The sequence below is a fragment of the Corvus moneduloides genome, chromosome 3, assembly GCF_009650955.1.
Source record: "Corvus moneduloides isolate bCorMon1 chromosome 3, bCorMon1.pri, whole genome shotgun sequence".
NCBI classification, from domain to species: domain Eukaryota; kingdom Metazoa; phylum Chordata; class Aves; order Passeriformes; family Corvidae; genus Corvus; species Corvus moneduloides.
In genome coordinates this window covers 109,002,001-109,020,599 of record NC_045478.1, presented here as the reverse complement: position 1 = coordinate 109,020,599, position 18,599 = coordinate 109,002,001, and the positions used below count along the sequence as shown (strand labels likewise).

Below are 18,599 nucleotides of genomic sequence, written 5' to 3'. Positions count from 1 at the left end.
CTAAACCCTCCATCCCTTACAACAAGAGCTGCAAAAAGCCCACTTTGGTGCGTATCCGTTCTGCCTTGAATTTGGTCTGTTTGTGTTTCACTTTGCAACACAGCTGCTGGAGTTAAGAGATTGGATGACTATTTAGCAGCATGTCCACAGAAGAACATGACTTATCTGTCTAGCATTTCATGTCTCTCCGTGCTCCTTTTGAATTCAATTCTTTTCTACACCTGTTCAGCTGTGGGTAAAAGTGGACAGATCAAGTTCAGCATTTTCCAACAGCACAAAAATCCAGATACTCCAAGTTAAAGTGCTCACCTTCCACATTCATACATGGATGCATATAATTTCTGCACTCCTGGGTGATGAATGAATGAACTGTTGACAGGGCAGAAGCAAGGAGAATTACTGAATGACTTTTTCTAAAGAAAACTATCCTCTTAAACTTCTTCATCAGACTTGCTTTCTGCTACAAGCACCCCCAGGGTGAGACACTGTCTGCCTATTTAATGCTTTGGGTATCAGACTAAAGGTGTCACTGACAGAAGGGTGTTGCCCTAATAAAGGTCCTTAGATATATGGTTGTCTGGTGCTATGGTTGTAGTTTCTGAGTCACAAGTATTGCTGTAGGCAGTGAAATACCACTGTAGTCACAGCTATTAGAAACCAGGCTATCAATACGTCCCATGTTAACATTAACTCAGTTAACCTGGATGACCTCTTCAGCAGCTGAGCAGTATTTAATTTATTCTCCCTCCTGCCTGCAAGCTGAGTAGGTGCAAACCTAAAACAGAATCCTGATATCTACCTCACTTAATTTCTCAATACCACAGTGTTTCATGACTTGCTTGTATTGCTGCCCTCTGCTCCCTCTACAGGACTTCTATCTGTTGCAGATGTGCTGCATCAACATTATCTTCCCTGAGGATACACATCAGTCTGTCATGTTGGAATTTATCTAAAGCCTTCTCAACGTCAGCAAAGAAACACAGAGAAAAATGCGTTTGTACCGATGTACAACACCTCAGGCTTAGGATTGCTTACTTCATCCCATCTCCTGAGCATAACTGATTACAGGCTGACTTCTATCCTTTTTTCTCAGAGTGCTGCTCTATGTTCCTTCAAGAACTTAAAAGACTTTAAGTGCCTAGTTTATCAAATAGATAGCTCGGTGTCAATCACTGTTCGTGGCATTAGGAACTGTTATAGAAGAATGCAGATTTGCGAAGTTTTCCTTCAAAGTATTTCGCACATAACTGATTACAAAGTTTCAGCTATTTTGTTTTGAACTATTTGAACTGTACAGAGTTTCATCTGTAATATCACCCTCCTCTTTCATACTCTTTACTTTCTAGGTTCTAAATCAGAATTATCAGCCCCTATGTGTCTGTCCCCAGGCTTATGAGCAGAAAAATTTTAAAGCTCTGTTCTGTATTCTTACCTGTCTTTCTGCAGTATTTTTTTCTCTGCAGCATACTTTGTTGGCTTTGATTCTCATCTGACTAACCCCTTTTTATTCTCCAGAAATCTCCTGGTGCCCAGGTAAGGGGGGTTTGGGTTCCCTTGCACTTCTGCCTTTGTTGTACAAATTTCTTAACTCCTTCCTTCTCCTACCTTTCTTCCATAGTTTCTATGATTTTCAGAATCCTTTCGGCACCTTTATGGTTGCTTAGCTTTGTATCTTTTCATCTACCCTCACAATCAGGTGGCTTTATAGTCCAGAGTTCGGAAATACCTTTTTTTTTTTTCTGTGTTTTTAGTCTCTTCTGCTTATTGAATCTCCCCTTTGAAGTCTATTTCTCATGTTTATTTCATTTTAATTTCGAATCTACTGACACAAATTTGAAATATTTTTTGTTTTACATTCTTGCAAGCTTAACCTCAGCTAGAGGATCTGCTGGTCCCAGAAAGCAGAATGAAGTTTTTGATATTGCAATATATTTGATTCCTTGCAAGACCAGCTTTTCTGTTCAGCTGGGATGATGCTGAAACAAGAAATTCTAAGTAACAGGATCATGTCTATTGTTTGCAAATTGAATCAACCTGTTTTCCCTTTTACTCTTAAATACAAAGCTGGGAATTCCCAATGACCCTATCCCTAAAAGTGCCTTATTTTTTAGCATTATAATCAAATTCTCCCAGCCTGTCCTCTCCTCATCTGCCTCCCTTGCCACTCTCCACCCAGTTCTTCATAAGAACTATTCCTTACATCTTCCTGGAAGACTTCCAGAGGGCATGAAAAATTAAAATACAGAGTCCAGATGGCAAGGAGTGTAATCATACACAGGTCACAATCCCAAAGTACTCATGGCCAAGGGGTTTTTTTCAGTTTGGTTTGGGGTTTTTTGTTGTTTTTTTCTTGTTTCTCCAAATCCTGTGTAATATCTTTATTGACCTTAAAGTACCATATTATGAACATATCCTGGTTTTAAGTGTTTCATTTCACAGAGCTCCATACAGGTATGTTTTCAAGTGTTTGCTCTCCTCCAATGTTTTTGGAAGCCATTTGATTTATTTTACAATTGATGTTTATAACCCATGTGATATTCTTCACTCTCATTAATTCTGCACCCATGTTTTACATACCAGATTTTACAGAAGGCAATCACTAACATCAGTTTCTACAGATGGATAATTAACCCCAAATAGGTAATTTAAAAATCATATAAAAAAACCCAAAGCCCATTTTCCTTCAATTTTCTTGGAAGTGTCTATTGAGTTTCAGTACAAAAGAAGGTTTAAAAAGTTTCTGCATAATTGTAGAAGTCCACTAGAAAAAAAGGAAATTAAGAAAGTTAAAGAAGAAAATTCAGTGTGAAGATGCTTCATCTTATCCTCTAAATGACTGTAAAATCTTCCAGCACTGGTAAAACACCACTGTTTCTTTTACTGTCCTTCTCTGATATTGCTCAACCATTTCAACTGAAGCCTCCCAAATGATTCAGCTTGAGGCAGGCACTCAAAAATTAATCCAAATGTTTTAAATCTGGCAAAGTACAACCATTTAAGAAGAGGGTCCCGCACCAGCTAACACTTGGCAATCGGAGCTAGAGGCGTCCTTTTTTGCCGGAGCCATAACCACTGCCCTGGCCAGATGCAAACAGCTGTTTCTGAGCAGTCACTGCTCAGCTCTGCACTGCTGGCTGCCCTTCAGTGCCAGGTGACACAGTTTCTATGCACTGCTCTGACTAAAGCAGCACTGATTTCACTTATCAGAAAAAAAACTCCTTCCCTAACAGCAAAAATGAGTCTCTCACCCGAGCTGGTGGAAGCTCTGCGCTCAGCAATATTGAGGGTAAGGCTGGGAAGCACTAAAAAGCCTGATGTGCAATAGGAGCTGAGTGGTCCCTGGTGTGACCTTCTATTTAAATAGAGCTACAAACCCTTCATTCAGAATTTATTTTGCCCTAACAAAGAGGGGAAAATTCACCAGATTGACATGTAGTATTTCTGTGACTACAAACAAATTTAGGAAATCCCTTCTGTGGAGGCTTCAACAAGAACATACATCTAAATGAGGATGCTGTAAGCAGCATTGTTTATAGGAGAATAAAAGCTCTCAAATGGTTTGCTATAGCTTCCTAGCAGTCATTTGCTTTTAATCATTACCATATTAAAATACTGAGCAGGAAATGTCATTACAATACATTTTTAATTGAACATGGAAAGAAATAAATGGAATTAATTTGTTATTTGCCGACTTCCTCTGTGAAAAATACTGCTTGGCGAGATTACACCGCACACATAAAAGGAACGCTGAAAAATGAGCTTGACATTGGAATGCAAGGTGGAGAATAAAAAAATACACAGGGGAAAGAGTTTCGTCCACTAATTAAGAGTAGTGAATTGTAACAAGATTCCTGGAGACTGGCACTCCTTGCATAAATCACTTGAACAAGCACCTTCAAACAAGGGCATCTTGAGTTGATTTACCCTATCTGGATTCATTTTGAACATCACTGCACACCTGCTGAAGCAGCCCTGTGGCCGAGTTCACAAGGGGAGCTGTCAGGGGTGACCTTTCAGTGCTGCTGGAAGCTCTCTCTTCTGCCCCAAAACTGAGCCAAACCAGCTCTTGCTAGTGTTGTGCTCCAGACTTCGGTCTCCTGTGGTTCACTCAACGCATGCATTGATGGGATGCCCACGTGAAATCACCATGGAGAGGTCTGGCATTTAAAGAGAGCAGTAAGAAAGTGATTCAAAGGGAGGCCGAAGCAAAATCCAAACTCAGGAGGCCTCCCCGATGGCCTTGGCCCAGCGTCTGGCACACACTGATGCCCCCATCACAGATCATCATAGCTGAGTGGGGATGATAACTTTTGACATGTTATTTAAAGTGTAGAACTGTCAGGGCAGAAGTTCTTGGCTCATGTTTTAAACTATCAAGAAAAAGAGCCTCTCTATGACTTTATAATACAAGCAAGAAACGAGCACATGAGCTTTCCCAGGTATTTTGATAGCAGCTGGAATGCTCACCTGTGTTAAGTGACAGTAAGACAACTTTTTCTGCTTCACACGCTTGAGTTTCATGCTCTTATCTTTCTAAATGAAGAATTGTCATTTTTGTGAAATCAGTTATATTGTTTGGATTAAGCCTAACAGGGCCCTTCTGATTTTTTAATGTGTTTTCCAAGCTATAAACAACAACAAATAAGCCTTCCAAAAATGGCTTAGCTGAATGAGGATTAATCTTTCATGGTGAGCTAAATAAACAAACAAAAAAATCATCTTGTTTTGTCATTCCAAAATTGAAAAGGCATTTTTGAATTTTGGAACTTGAATTGCCAGCTAAAAATAAGGCTCATTTAATTATTTTTGTGTAGTTTATCACTTTGTTGATGCTTTTGGCAAATTTTTGCACTTCCAGAATGCTTAGCACTTAGTTCAGTGACATAAGCATCACATATGAATTCCTATAACTGCTTTTAGCTAAATTCTACACAGAGATAGCTTCCTTACAGGCTTGAAATAGAACAAAAATGTAGTTCTTTTAGGGGAATGAAATGCAGAGGATGTTACCTGGATTCTCATTGACTCCCTAGGATGTTTCATTCAAGATGTCAAGATGGAGGAGGGTAGTTTATGCAGTTCTGGCAAAGTATGGAGCAATCTATCCAGTATCTCTGTTTTAAATATCTGGGATGCAAATATAAATGCACTACAACACCCTCCATCCCAGCTCTAGTCACAGGCTCTAGTCACTGAGCCTTTTGGCTCAGTAGGATTTACCTCTGTTTCACACTGAATTGTTTTTATGTTCCTCATCAATAAATTAGCTCAGTCGTTTTAGCTGTCAATCCTTCTTTAAGGTTAACTACCATGAGAGAGCAAATACTCAGGTGTGCAGCACCATGTGGTGCTAAATAATGACTGCAGCTGGCACAGCCCTAACTAAGATCTTCTGTGGAGTATTTTTTAGCTTATCACAGAAATCTGTACATATGTGTAGGAGCTCTGACCAGGTGCACAGGGAGCTGAGTTATGTAACTTCAGTGTTCGGATCGAAAAGGCAGCAGAGAGTTTGCATTTTAAGGGCAAAGCAATCATTAGGAGCTTTGCCTCTTGCACTCGGGACACTGCGAGAGCAAACATTACTCAGGGAACACCAAGAGCTGAGGGTTCAGTGAAGCACAGCAGGCTGCACACAGCAGAGCCCTGACAGGCTCTGCACAGCCACTGGAAACATCACAGAGTGGAACCATAGCCACTGCCCTGAGTTAAAATCACAGAGAGCATGCAGATCTTGCAAAATGGAAAGATAAACAAACAGTAAGACATTTACCTTCCACATCAAGGCACCTAGGTGGGCTATCTGACCAGATAAGGTTATACATGCACTCAAGGATCTCTGCCCCTTCTAGTTTATATCCAGGAAAGCACTGATAATACACCACTGTTCCTACGGGGAAGGAGGCCCCGAACTCAGATATGTTAATGTAACTATGAGGAAGAACCAATGGCCTCAGGCAACCTGCAAATTAAGAAGAGGGAGGTTTCTTTTATTATCAAGTGCTTATCTCAGTCATCTTCACACATCGCAGTTACAGTTTCTAAACTGAAGAGTGTGATATTTTTCATCCTCTCCACTATGAATGGCATGTCTGCATGATCTCCCTCAGATATATCTGCCTCATTATTCTGTTTCAAACCCTTTTGTGGTTTAGCCCACACGCTTTGCTAGCATGGGCTTCACTCCCAACAAATACAAGAAAGGTTTTCTGAAACTGACAGTATTTTGTTTAACAAACATTCACCGGTTCAGCAGATGGCAATTTCTTTTTGAGGTAGAATCTTTAATAAAGAAAGACTGTCATTTATAGAAACGGTGAGTTTTATTTCTCCTCTTAAAAATGACAAGCATGTAAACCCTCTAAAATATTAAAACCATTCCTGTGACAAAGTGCATGCAATTGTAAAAGCTTTGCAGGCAGAATTAATGACTTTGAAATTCCAGTTTGAGAAAGTCTAAAGGGACATGACTTCCTAGGAGAGCCCCATGATAAACATTAAGCGAGGTCTCAGACTAGGTTATCAAAAAGTTAAGGTACCTCTTATCACCAGAAATTGTAAATGTAGTCAGAATCAGAAACTATGTTCCAGTTCTACTTCTGGAATTACTCCTGAGGGATTTGTATCATGGATGGTACTGAGCAGTGACAGCTAAATGGTTGCCAACCAAATTTGGGGCAACAGAGAGCAGTGAATTTAAAAGATGGCATGTCTTTGTAACATGTCATTCCTCATGGCCCTATAAATGACCCTCTGGGTAATACTTGATACTGTTTAATTTTTTAATTTGCAATAATGTGGAGAAAAGATGACTAGTAATCAGGGAACGAAAAATAATATTTTAGAATTATGTGACTAATGGAAGCTGAATTATGGCAGTCCATAAATAGGTTTCTTGCCACTACTAGGAATTTGTAAAGGATGTTCATAGGACTCCCATAATTTTAAACCTGAGGAGGAAACAAAAATCAGTCTGAGAACTTCTTGTAAGGTACTGGCATTTAAAATAAAAGCCTCAGCAGCATTTCAAGTGGCCATTTCCTTGCAAAGGTCTTTTGAGGGAGAGGAACAAAACCAAAAGAAAACATGAGAAAAAGCCTGAATGATTTTTGCAACATGCTGTACCACCAGAGCAATGATTCTGATAGCTGTTTAAGCAGCTGGTTATGTCCCTGCTCAAATAAAGCTTCAAGCATCCTATCTGCTGGCTGCTGCTTGTACCCTGATCAAGAATGCCCCACACACAACACACTAACTCCTGCAAACTGAGCAGCCCATCAAGCAAGACAACATAAGCAGCCCCCAGTGGGACAGAAAGAGCACAGACTGCCCAAGCGAGACCAAGCTTACTCGTCTCTGAACTGTATCAGGGAAAATTTGGTCCTGCTGCCTCAGAATTTTAATGCTCATTATGTTCCTGGTCATGCAGGAGAGAGATTTATTTGAATCTGTATGACAGCCAAGTGTTCGTGAAAATTCCTAGGTCTCCAAACAACTCAAGCTGCTTGAAAAACTTCATTTTGACATTTTTTTGCTAAGTAACTCACATCATTCCAGATCAGTAATTAATATTATTAGCTCATGGCAAAAATTGAGGTTAGATTCTTATACACTCTACAATCATTTCCCACTGCTCTGGCAGGGAAAAAAAGGCATCTTAGTGTCATAAGACTCCCCTGCCTGTTGTAATGAAAGGGCTGTAGAAATGTAACTGACAGCCTACCTAGAGCAAGTAGACAAGTGGCTTTGGTCTTACAAGTGCTTGACAAGGCAAAAAGAAAATTCTGGAGACAATTCTGTAGTAACTTTAAAGAATTTGGCAAAATATGGCAGTCTTGAATCTGAATTGCCTATTCTCTGCCTGTCTGGTAATCACAGCACGTGGGTCTTGTGCAATTGATTTCTTAACTTTTATTAGCACTGCTTTTATTTTGAAAAGCAGTTAATACTGACTATTGAGTAGGAGCAATTGATTGTGTTTTACAGTATAAACACAGCAACAGAAGTAACAAGCCAAGGGGTACTTGGGTTACTTCTGCTTACCCAGTAAATATTGTTGGTCCTAATGTATTCACCTGGATCTTTGGCAAATACAGCATCTGCAAATCCATCTTTTGAGCATTAATCTCCCCCTACTGCAACAGTCTTAATCCACCTTAATTTGATGTGAGGTGCACCCCCACAGAAAGGGGCTGTACACTTCATACTGCCACACGTGATGCCATCGCTCATAAGACACTCCAAAACTGCCATCCACTTTGCTATGGTTTTGCAAAACCTCCCCTTTGCTGTTAGGCCTGTTCAGAGACAATGAGTGCATCTAAAATGCTGAGCTAGCCTGGTAACATGGCTAAGTTTCTGCCATAGTCTAAGGCAAGATCTTGGGGGACAGTCTGACGTGCTATTGCTCCTGAGAAGTGTCCCAGCTCCTCTGTCTGCCTGCCCCGACTCTGCAAATTGGTGTGACGGTGTAATTAAGTGCCTACAGAGCAGTGTTAGCTCTAGGAGGCGACAGATGGGTTTGAGGAAAGTTGGGACTAATCCTGTCTGCTCCTCAGTTAAAATCTCTCGCTGCTGTTCAGTTGGCCAAGCTTGTTACCAAGATGTGACTTGGTTAAAACAGAGTCAGTGGTACTCAGATGTGCTTATTAGAAATGTGGAAAAGGAGCCCAGGGTTATTGAATTTCCATTCACTAAAGCTGGCTTACCCCCAGTCCAAGCTGAGCTGGGATCCCACGCTGTTGATATTTCTAGTTCTACAGCTAATGGCTTTTCTGGCCAAAATCATTCCTGTGCACACCTTGAATTTTCAGTCAATACGTAAAGGTTTAATGGACTGTGAATCTAATCAACAGCTCTTGCTGAAAACTCTGACAGAATAACAGGTTCCAGCTTCTCTCCTCTACCCCTGCCTTGTGCACAAGGCAAAGAAAGATAAAGTGCAGTTAATCTTTTCAAAAATTAATTGGTGAAAAAATGTGAGATGCCCATCAGAACTTCTGACTGATTACCTTGGTTGTTTTTTACTTTTTAATGCAGTGTATCTGTGTCAGATTTTAGCTCTGCAAACAAAAAAGCAGTATTTACAGTAGTAGTATAAGCATGGGAATGTTTAGGAAGCGACACGTTTCCTGCAGTGAGCAAAGGGGGAGAGAAATCAAAAGAATCTTAGCAGCAGCACTATTCAAACACTGCATTGTGGAGCTTATCAGATCACTGACATTCTTACAACTGTAGGAAAAAATATTGGCAAACTATCATAAGATGCATGAGCTATAAAACAGGACGTGCTGGAGTACTAAACCTTGACATATGGGTAGATTATCCCATGTTCCATCGTCTTGACATATGGAAACCATGTTGTCTAAGTCAGGGTAACGGATCTGGAATCCTTCATGACAGCTGATTATTAACTTATCGCCAGTCCTGTATGTCTTGTTATGAACCTCTGCATCTTCAACATGTGGAACAAGGCAATCTGTGACTTCACGAGAAAAAGAAATAGTAACTTAATTAAAAAAGCATGGCTGGCTATTCAGTAATCAAGCTCTTAAACAAAAGTTAGCATTTAATGTAAGTGCTCTGCTTAAACTGTTTGGAAAATACATGCATTTCAGTAAAGGTGCCCTTTCCCTAGTAAACCACCATTTACAAAGTCTATAGCACTGCAGGAGAAGCTGAGGTGCTACAATAATGGATTGCTCCCCCAGCCTTTTTTAAACCAACAAAATTAGGAGCTGTTAGGAAGACTGTGGTTAATTTTGGCCATCCATGCATCATCTTTGCAAATCAGACCACAAAGTCTGACTATCCCAAGGTTCCATGTGAAGGCAGACTCTGACAGCACTAAGGACAGGACAAAAGAAAAGATAAAATACAGATATGGCACAAGGAACACAGAAAAACTGCAGTTTTAGCAGAGAGACAGATGAAAATCTGGTACATTTATAAGGGTTTATCCAGCTCCATTCCACAGAGTTCATTACAAGAATGCCTTCACTTTAAACTCCTTGATTATGTCATAAACCAGATAGTTTTATGTGCCTGCATTCATATGCCTTTAGTGGACATGATTTTTAGGGTCCTGAGCAGTATCCCAAGTGATTGTAGAAGACTCTGAAGAAGGGACTGCAAACCTGTAGTGATATACAGGAATGGGCTCTAGTACCTGTCTGCGACACATGCATCAGTCAGTCACGTATCTCACTCTATGTACCACTGCCCTTTAAAGACACCAAAATACAGAATACTACTCAGAACACTGAAAGATGTGCAAAGTGGAAGGGTGAAGCAGGGGAAAAATCCCCTAGTAATACCGAACAATTGAGGAACAAGCCATGAGGGTATGAGGGAATAGGCCGGGTGACTCCAAGTTCATTCTCATCATAAAGGCAACGTGAGATGAAACAGAAGAGAGGGAAAGATTAAATACTGGGGGAAAAATTTTGTTTGTCTGCCAGCAGTCAATCCATGACAGAGATGGTAATAAAAGTTTCCAGGCATCAAAACCCAAGACATTTCAAACAAAAGAAAGACAGAAAAAGTATTACAACCCTGTGTTATGCTGTTTTATTCTCCCAACACTTCTACCATGAGAAACAATTATCTTCATTTAGGAATACTGTATTTATTAAGGAAAAAAAAAAAGAGATCCCTTGAGACTTGCATAGAAGAGAAAGTTTCTGCCATTTCCATGAGTAATTCTTGCTAAAGAGGAAGAGGCAAAGCTAAATTTGTATTTAGCAATTAATTGCTAGTATGCACTAAGTAAAGTGGTAGTGACAGCTTGTTTGTTTAGAAGCACAAGTAGAAGGAAGATAAACTGTCATTTAGCACAGCACTCACAAACTACTAAGAGCTAATGTATTTCATTATGTTTTTATTTAGTTAGGCAAACTAGGGGGGATCTATTACTCTGAGACTTCATCAATAAATTTTACTAACGTAAACGGGGACAGTGTTGCTCCCCCAGTTAAAACATACTTTGTACCTAGAGATATTTTCTAAAATACTTTGTACTTAGCTAACTTTTTGGTATGGGGCCTCAGCATTGCATTAGTTAAAAATTCTCCTATTTCTCTTGTTACTTTTTAGCTTCTTGGCAGCTGCTGCAGGTGCCTTCTGCTGCTGGTAGTGGGAAGGTCTGGCAGCCTGCCAGGTGGGCTGAGAAACTGCAGCAAGAAGTTTTCTTAGAATTTGCAAGTTTTCTTATTCATTTATAAATGCACAAGTCTGGGAGGATCCATACCCTAACAGGAGGTTGTAAAATACACTGGCGAGGGTGCAGACATCACTTCCAAAGATGGAACAGTTTCCTCTCTAGCAAGTTAATCAGCAGAGAAGACAGCAGAGGATGCCCCTAAGTAATGCCTTACACCAAGCCATAAATGCTGTCATGAAGAGGCTGTCCTGGGCTCCCCATGAGGATGGGATGAGATAGATGGAGAACCTGCTTGGCAGCCATGCAGCAGGAGGCTGGAGATGGATGCCAGAAGATAACGTCAATGAACAAACAGCTCCCTCTCTTGATACAACATCTTTCTGTTGCTATACAAATAGAGGAGGTGTGTATACACACAGCACAGTAAAACATGAGATCTCACTTTCAAAGTGGGGGAAATTGATTCTGTAACAATGATCTATCACAGCGACTCCATCCCCATTATTCCAAGGAGCAGCTGTAGATGGGATCATTTTAATCGGGTAGATGCTGGCAGAGAGCAGCGATAAGTTGCTCACTGCACCGTCCTCCACCTGCCGCATCCTGGCTGACTTTGATAACAGGCTTATTACAACCCCCAGCTAAATGCCAGACCAATGGGCCACAATATTACAGCTCTTTTGCCTGATGCCTTGCAAGTAAATGCTTTCCCACTGGCTGAATTCATATTGTTTATCACTCAGTCGGGCATAAACTGCAGTAGCCGCTTCTCCACAAACAACTGGATTAGCTGGCACCAATTCTGCTTGGAAAAGCTGGAAGGAGGTGACTGAATTTTAAAATGTCCTGTCCTAGAAAATAAACTACTTTATTCTAAGTCCTTCTCAGCAAATCAGTGGAAGCTGCTAAACCATTTAAGGGAATACACGGTCTTTAACCAGCATCGAACAGCAAAAGCTATGACTTACACTCCTTTCTGGCAGTTTTACATGATCTGCTTATATCTACTGCGTGAGTATTAACATCGGCCAGGCAAAAGGACATATTTCTCATCTTGCAGCAGCATAAAGAGGTGGGGTACAGCCAGCAGGCTCAACAGCCTGACAGGCACGAGGGCTCACCTTGACCTAACTTTCATGAAGATTTGTACATTAGAAGCTCTTGGCTTTAGCAAACCAAGTGTGTGCCCCATCACAGGAAGATTGGTCTGAAGAACAAAATTCATTAAACAGTACAGTTAGAGTGTTTTGCTCAAGTGCAGAACCTCTCAGAATGGTTTCTTGCAGCCCATGGGGAAGGAGGACCACCCTACCTCCTCCCAAGAGCACTTGGACCACAATGGCTACTCAGAAAGAAGGCATGACCTAGACACCATGGAGACAGCCACACTATCCACGGGTACCAGCTGGCTTGGGATAGCTTGTGTCTATTGCAGGTGAGCCCTTACCATCCAAAAATTGTTCCTGGTTCCACACTAACGCAAGAAAGTGCTTGTAGGATTTACTTGGGAGTACTACTGGATGTTGCCCAAAACCACGTCAAGGACCTTTCCAACACTGTAAGAGTGTGTACAATTGAAGAACAGTGTCCCAATCTCTGCTCTGGCACTGTTTTGTTTACGATCTGTATGTAAATTCAAATGCAGAGGCCTGGTGCTCCTGTGTATCTCACTGTGGACAGGTCTTTGAATTAGTCTTGACTACATCGAATCACACCACTGACAGGCTGGAACAGAGAGAAACAGGGAGGAAGGATGAAAGGAATATAATGAAGAATTGGGTTAATGCAGGGACAGCTCATCTACACCCTGTGCTCCTGAAATTAAACATTTAAGAGCAATATTGTCTCTTGGTTTTTTTTTTACTAGTGCTAAATCCACAGTACTGTGTTATTAGGATTGTTCCATGGATGGAAAACACAGTATTTTAGTGCATATTGAATAACACTTTCTCTTTACTGTCTTTGCTTGTATTAAAACAGTGCAGAGAGACTTAACCTAAGACCTGCGGCCATTGACCTGTGGCCGGGTTACAAGTATCATAGAGTGCTTGTAACCAGGCTTAAGAATCAGAAAACACTGGGCAAGACAGATAAGAGATGGGGAAATAAAAATAATTCTGTCATCTCACAGACTCAGGGACAAAGGCAAAGCAAATGGAGGGCTAAATGTCCTACAGGAGAGCTGTAGCCAAACCATGTACTAGTCCACTACTTTCACTGCAGGTTTATCATCCCTATCAGTGGGAGAATGAGGCACTGAGAACATCTCCAAGGTGTCTGCCTGCAGAAGCACAGGGAGAGGTGGGCACAGCTCTTCGCTTCATTGCCATCTCCATGCAGACTGTAAATTTAGATTCAATCTCATAGGAAAGAGCTAGCATTTGTTCCAAGTAGGGCAACAGCCTCAGCAGCCACATTATCACAGTGGGAGAAGATTAGATTAAAGTGTGAACAACATGACATACTGCTCTTAAACAGTAAATACAAAATTCCTACCTCAGAGGTTTGGTATTTATGTGCATAACCGTATTAGAGCTGATGAAAGGTACAGTCACAACATGCTGTACATCAACATAAGAACATAACTCTAAGCACACAGATTTTTGACAGGGCATTTATTGGACACTGAGTCATGCAACTTCATTCTCGTCCTGACACTTAAAATCTCCTACCCCTTAATGAGAAATGACAGACCTATAAAATCAAATTGATTGGGTGAAGAGCTCCAGGCAAATGTATTAGTTCTAAAATCAATTACATTCTGAAACAGGTTGCTCTGCTTCCTTTGGTAAATAGCATCCATTTGTGATTAGAGATTGTGCTAGTAAACACATAACAACAATTAAACGTACATAACATATAGACATAAAATTATCCTTCGCCAAATCCAAACTCCTGAGAATAAATGAACTCCAAACTATGGAGTGTTTTTACTGTTCAAGCTCAGCTGGCACTGCCTGACATTTATATATGCTGGGATGAGAGGCGTGTAGAGCATACCATAGCCCACAGAGCAGCCAGCCCCCGCCGTAAATGGTAAATGCAGCATAAAGTTTATTCCACCTTGTGATAGGTAATGATGAATGGGAAACATTAAATTCTCCCTTCTCCAGCAGTTGGTAGAAATTTCAAATTTCTTTCTTTATATCATTACAGAACTTCTGCAATGAAGAGTTTTACGTATGTCATTAGGCAGCTGAGAATCACAAACCCTGTTGTAATTCTCCCTTAACTGGTCTCCAGATGTGCCATGCTCCTATACTGTCCACCTCCCTACCATGGCCCTCTCTCACAACTCTGCTCCCAGTATGCAAAAGGATCAGTCTAAAAATCACTTAAGCCAATGCTTAAGCCTCATGGACTGCCACTGAGCCTTCGCTTAGTATTTCTTCTGAATCAGTGGTGTTATTGTGAATTGGAACTAAGAATTAATGCTGTAATCTAATACCTGAGGTATTATTATAATGTTAATCAGGAAAGTACTTAAGCACTTGCTTCACTAAATCCTAAACCAGGGTCCTACTCTTTGGTCCAAATAATAAGAAGCATTTTTGCATCTGCCTAATTTTGAGCACAGAACTTTAACAAGACTAATCACATAATTACAGTTGTGCTCCAGCTTAAGTGCTTTGCTTGATCAGAGCATTGGCTAGCAATCCTTTTTAAGCATTCTGTGCTGGAAAGTAATTATTATCTCTAAAGCAACTGTTGTCACATCATCCATCACATCCTCATCTTCCAATTTCTTTCTTTTTTGAAACCACCTGGCTCAAGTGTTGATCACACTGACATTGGTGGCAGTTTTGTTGCTGATGGCATTGTGATCAGAAACTTCCTCCACAGATTTCCACTGGGCTGGAGGGCCTGGGAAGAGGTTTGAATATTTAAAAAAACATACTAACGTTTATTTTAACAACTGCAGTGGATGATACAGGCAACATTTCAAAGATGCACATCAAGATTCCTAGCAGCTCCCTGCTGTGCTTAAGGAAACAGAATTTCCAAGCATTAAAGCTTTTTCTGGTACTTCCAATAGCCAGTTTAGACACAGGCCGCTGTCACTCTACATGTATTTTTTCTTAAATAACCATGAGATGAGAGACAAAGTAATTTATGAAAAGTGGCTGCCACAGGAGAGGGCACGACGTTCATACACAGTTATTTTTAAAGGCATCAGGTTGTTCCCTTGAACCTGACCCACATGGCCCATATGATGAGGTGGTACTGGCACCCCCTTGCCTTTATTTCTAGACATCAGCTATCACCTCATGGGACAGCTCACAACTGTGCCCCTCACAGCTCTGTAGCCCGTGGCCTCATACATGTCCAGGAGAACATATTTTACCTAAATTTCTCCTGCCAACAAGCCAGCTGCCTGAAAGCCATGGACTCCTTAGCAGCTGCCTCTGGCTACCCTCTCCAATACCTCACCCACCACATTCACACTGGCCACTGTTTAGGGTGGTTCCCTTCAGATGCACCTCCTGAGCACGGTCGTCCCAGGCCGTGCTTGTCCCTATTGTGGCTCATCCCTGTCCTGGCTTCTCACAGGGTTCTCACACCCAGCCCCCAGGAGCACAAACAAGTTCCTGCAGTTTTCGTACACACTGAGTGATGCATGATCCTATGCAGTGTGTTTGTGAGCCACGTAAGTCTCCAACTACCTCTGAATAAAGTGCATGTATTTATCAAATTTTAAATGCTGAAAGGCAACCCAAAATAGAATTTATCTTGCTCCACCATGAAGACAATGAGGCCAATGGCTAATGTCTTCAGTGGAGAAGTTACAACACTAAAATGTAAACACTTTATTTAACTAACACTTTTCATGTCTGTTGACTTTAATAGCTCTGTTGACCAAAAATAAATCAACAACAAGGACAGGTTATATCTTTAATATACCTGGTGAAATAAATAACTTGTGCTGCTTGGGTGTACTTTGGCCAAAATTTACAGTTATGAAATTCAAATTAATCCTGCCTCTAAGACCTAGAAGAAGAAAGCAATGTAACATCCTAATTATTTAAAACCAAATACAATGTCAAATATACAATGAAAATAAATTGGTTTATGCCATAATAGTCTGAATTATCTCAGAGTAAACTTCTACCCTGGCTTTAAACTCCTGCAGTCTATGTGTATTTGATTTTCCTACTGACTCATGCACATGTCATAAAATACAATTGTTTAAAATTCCTGATTAGCAGGAGCAGTAGCACTGGAATTTGATTTTCCTAGTATAATATTGCAGAAAGGAATATTAAGTGGGCAGCTTTAATAAACAGTTAACTTACAGTAGAGGTTGTTTTCCTCTCTGCATCAATTTGTGACTAGTTAAAAGGGGACGTTATCTTCTGTTTTCACATTTCTTTATGTCCCTTTCAACACACACAGCCTCTCACGGTACAAATTTAACTGACAAACAAGGATTATGGATGGAAAATTAAAGTATGTATCCAATAAGACACAATGAAATGAACTCCAGCCTTTTGTGTTTTGTCCAGAGATACACAGACATGGTACGTGGACAAGTGAGAAGAACTGACATGGCGAACAGCTTGAAGAAAACTGACTTACCTTCTTGTAGGCACACAGGTTTATCACTGGGTTTCCAGCTCAGGGAGCCATTAAAGTGTCTCACACAAAGTTTTTTGGAAGTACCATTGAGCCTGTATCCTTCTTGGCAATGGAACCGGACTACCACGCTTTCAAAGAAAACACCTGCGCTGGGTGTCTTGTAGCCATGTTCAGGAGCTCCAGGATCAGCACACGCTTGCAGGTCATCAAACCCTGCATCAGACAAGGACACAATCAAACTGTGCTCATTTACTCCTCATGTTTTTTCTATCTTTATCCATTATCTTCATGGGGACCTATATCTTCCATATTGACCACGAGCAACCTTGCTTGTGTACCAGGTACTCCAGACTTGGGAGAGGACCCACCCCCAGCTACAGCTGAAATGCTCAGGAGACAGAAATACTCCTGTCCTTTCATGCAGCTACTGGGGAAGCAAAAGTCGACCACACTCCTTGGCAGCTGCCCTGGATAAAAATAAAGCACTTGACCCAGCCTACCAGTGGGGATTGTTCAGTAATGTATCTGTAATTACTTTTGGGGACTGTGGGATTTTGGAGGTCTCGTGCAGTCACTAGTAAGAATAATAATGTGTCAGAAGCAGAGGGAAAGAGGAAATAAAGGGGCATGAAACTTAACTGCCATCCAAAGACACAGTAATTGAAATAGGAGAACTGCTAAGTATAGGGAGATTTCAAGATGGAAGGGAGATCTGCCACAGGGGAAAGGGACACTGTGACGTTGGATGAATGTGGCCCCCTTATCACTTTGGCTTGGTGGCCCTACCACACTTTGCAAACACTGTTCTAGGAATGCTGTATTACTGCACTGACACCAGAAGAGAGTTTGAAAAGCCCTTTACCTTCACAAAATTAACTGTAAAATAACAAACTAAACCCCAACAGTTTCAATCATTAAATGTGACTGTTTATCACTTTATCAAACTCATTTCAATGCCATTTGCATAAGCGGAAGCTTTTTTTTTACTGCAAAGCAGCAAAGGTTTCGTGCAGCACTGAACAAGCGCTGCATACAGAAAGAGCAAATAGCCTTGGAACAGGAACAGCAGGGGGGCAATTAATGCCAGCAGGAGGGATGCCTGGAAAATGTGAAAATCATTGCATGGTAGTTTTAATGTTTTGATTTAAAAAGAATAGTATCAGGGAGCCTCAGCTACTTCCTGCATGATAAGAATGAGATGCCTCCATGGTGCAGTCAGAGAGAAGGAAGATATTACAGTAAAGGACTTTTTGAAATAAATCTCCATTTCCCGAGGCTAAATCATTCCCTCCGCCAAGGGCTCGTTGTGATGCTGTGGCAGCCAAATGGAGAGCTCTGAAGGTGATGAAGGGCTCTTGCATTTGAGCACTGAATGTCTCTGCTCAGTCCCCTGGCTGACAGCTGCTAGTGAGGAATACAGGAGGCCCACACCAAGCCACTGTGTCCTATGTCCCATTACCTGCTCCTGCGAGCAGGGGCAGGACACACTGTGGGGTCATCAGGGTGGATTACACATTTCTGATTTCCAGATCCTGCACTGAACTCCCCAACCAGGCTACAATTCCCAGCAGGTGACATGATGGACAGAACCCAACCCGAATTCCATGACCAACAGCCAGTCTCTGCCCCTCTGCAGTGCTCCAATATCCATGGACCTCCCTCTCCACCAGCATCCCCTCTCTTGGCTGAAACAGCACAAGAGCAGCAGAGCATCTGCTCCTGGGCAGCTTCACTCCTCCATCCAGTGCAGTTTATCCTGGGAACTGAAGGGTCAGTGCAGTGCCCAAGTCAAACACATCCCTGACCTCCACGCCCGCTCATCTGCCACACAGCTCAAGTCCTCCAGTGCAAATCACCCCGG

At 41.4% G+C, this 18,599-nt stretch overlaps 1 protein-coding gene across 4 annotated transcripts in view; it reads right to left on the bottom strand.

The window, feature by feature from the left end:
- Positions 1-18,599, bottom strand: part of SUSD4 (sushi domain containing 4) — a 72,323-nt gene that overhangs the window by 15,903 nt on the left and 37,821 nt on the right. For all 4 annotated transcript variants that reach the window (XR_004239088.1, XM_032103408.1, XM_032103410.1 and 1 more), the window contains 3 exons: positions 16,739-16,951; positions 9,305-9,484; positions 5,774-5,962 (listed from right to left, as the gene is read on the bottom strand). Coding sequence is in view for 3 of the 4 variants with exons in the window: in XM_032103408.1 (XP_031959299.1) it covers positions 5,774-5,962; positions 9,305-9,484; positions 16,739-16,951 (582 nt within the window). In the remaining variant the exon portion in view is untranslated. The remainder of the gene's footprint in view (positions 1-5,773; positions 5,963-9,304; positions 9,485-16,738; positions 16,952-18,599) is intronic.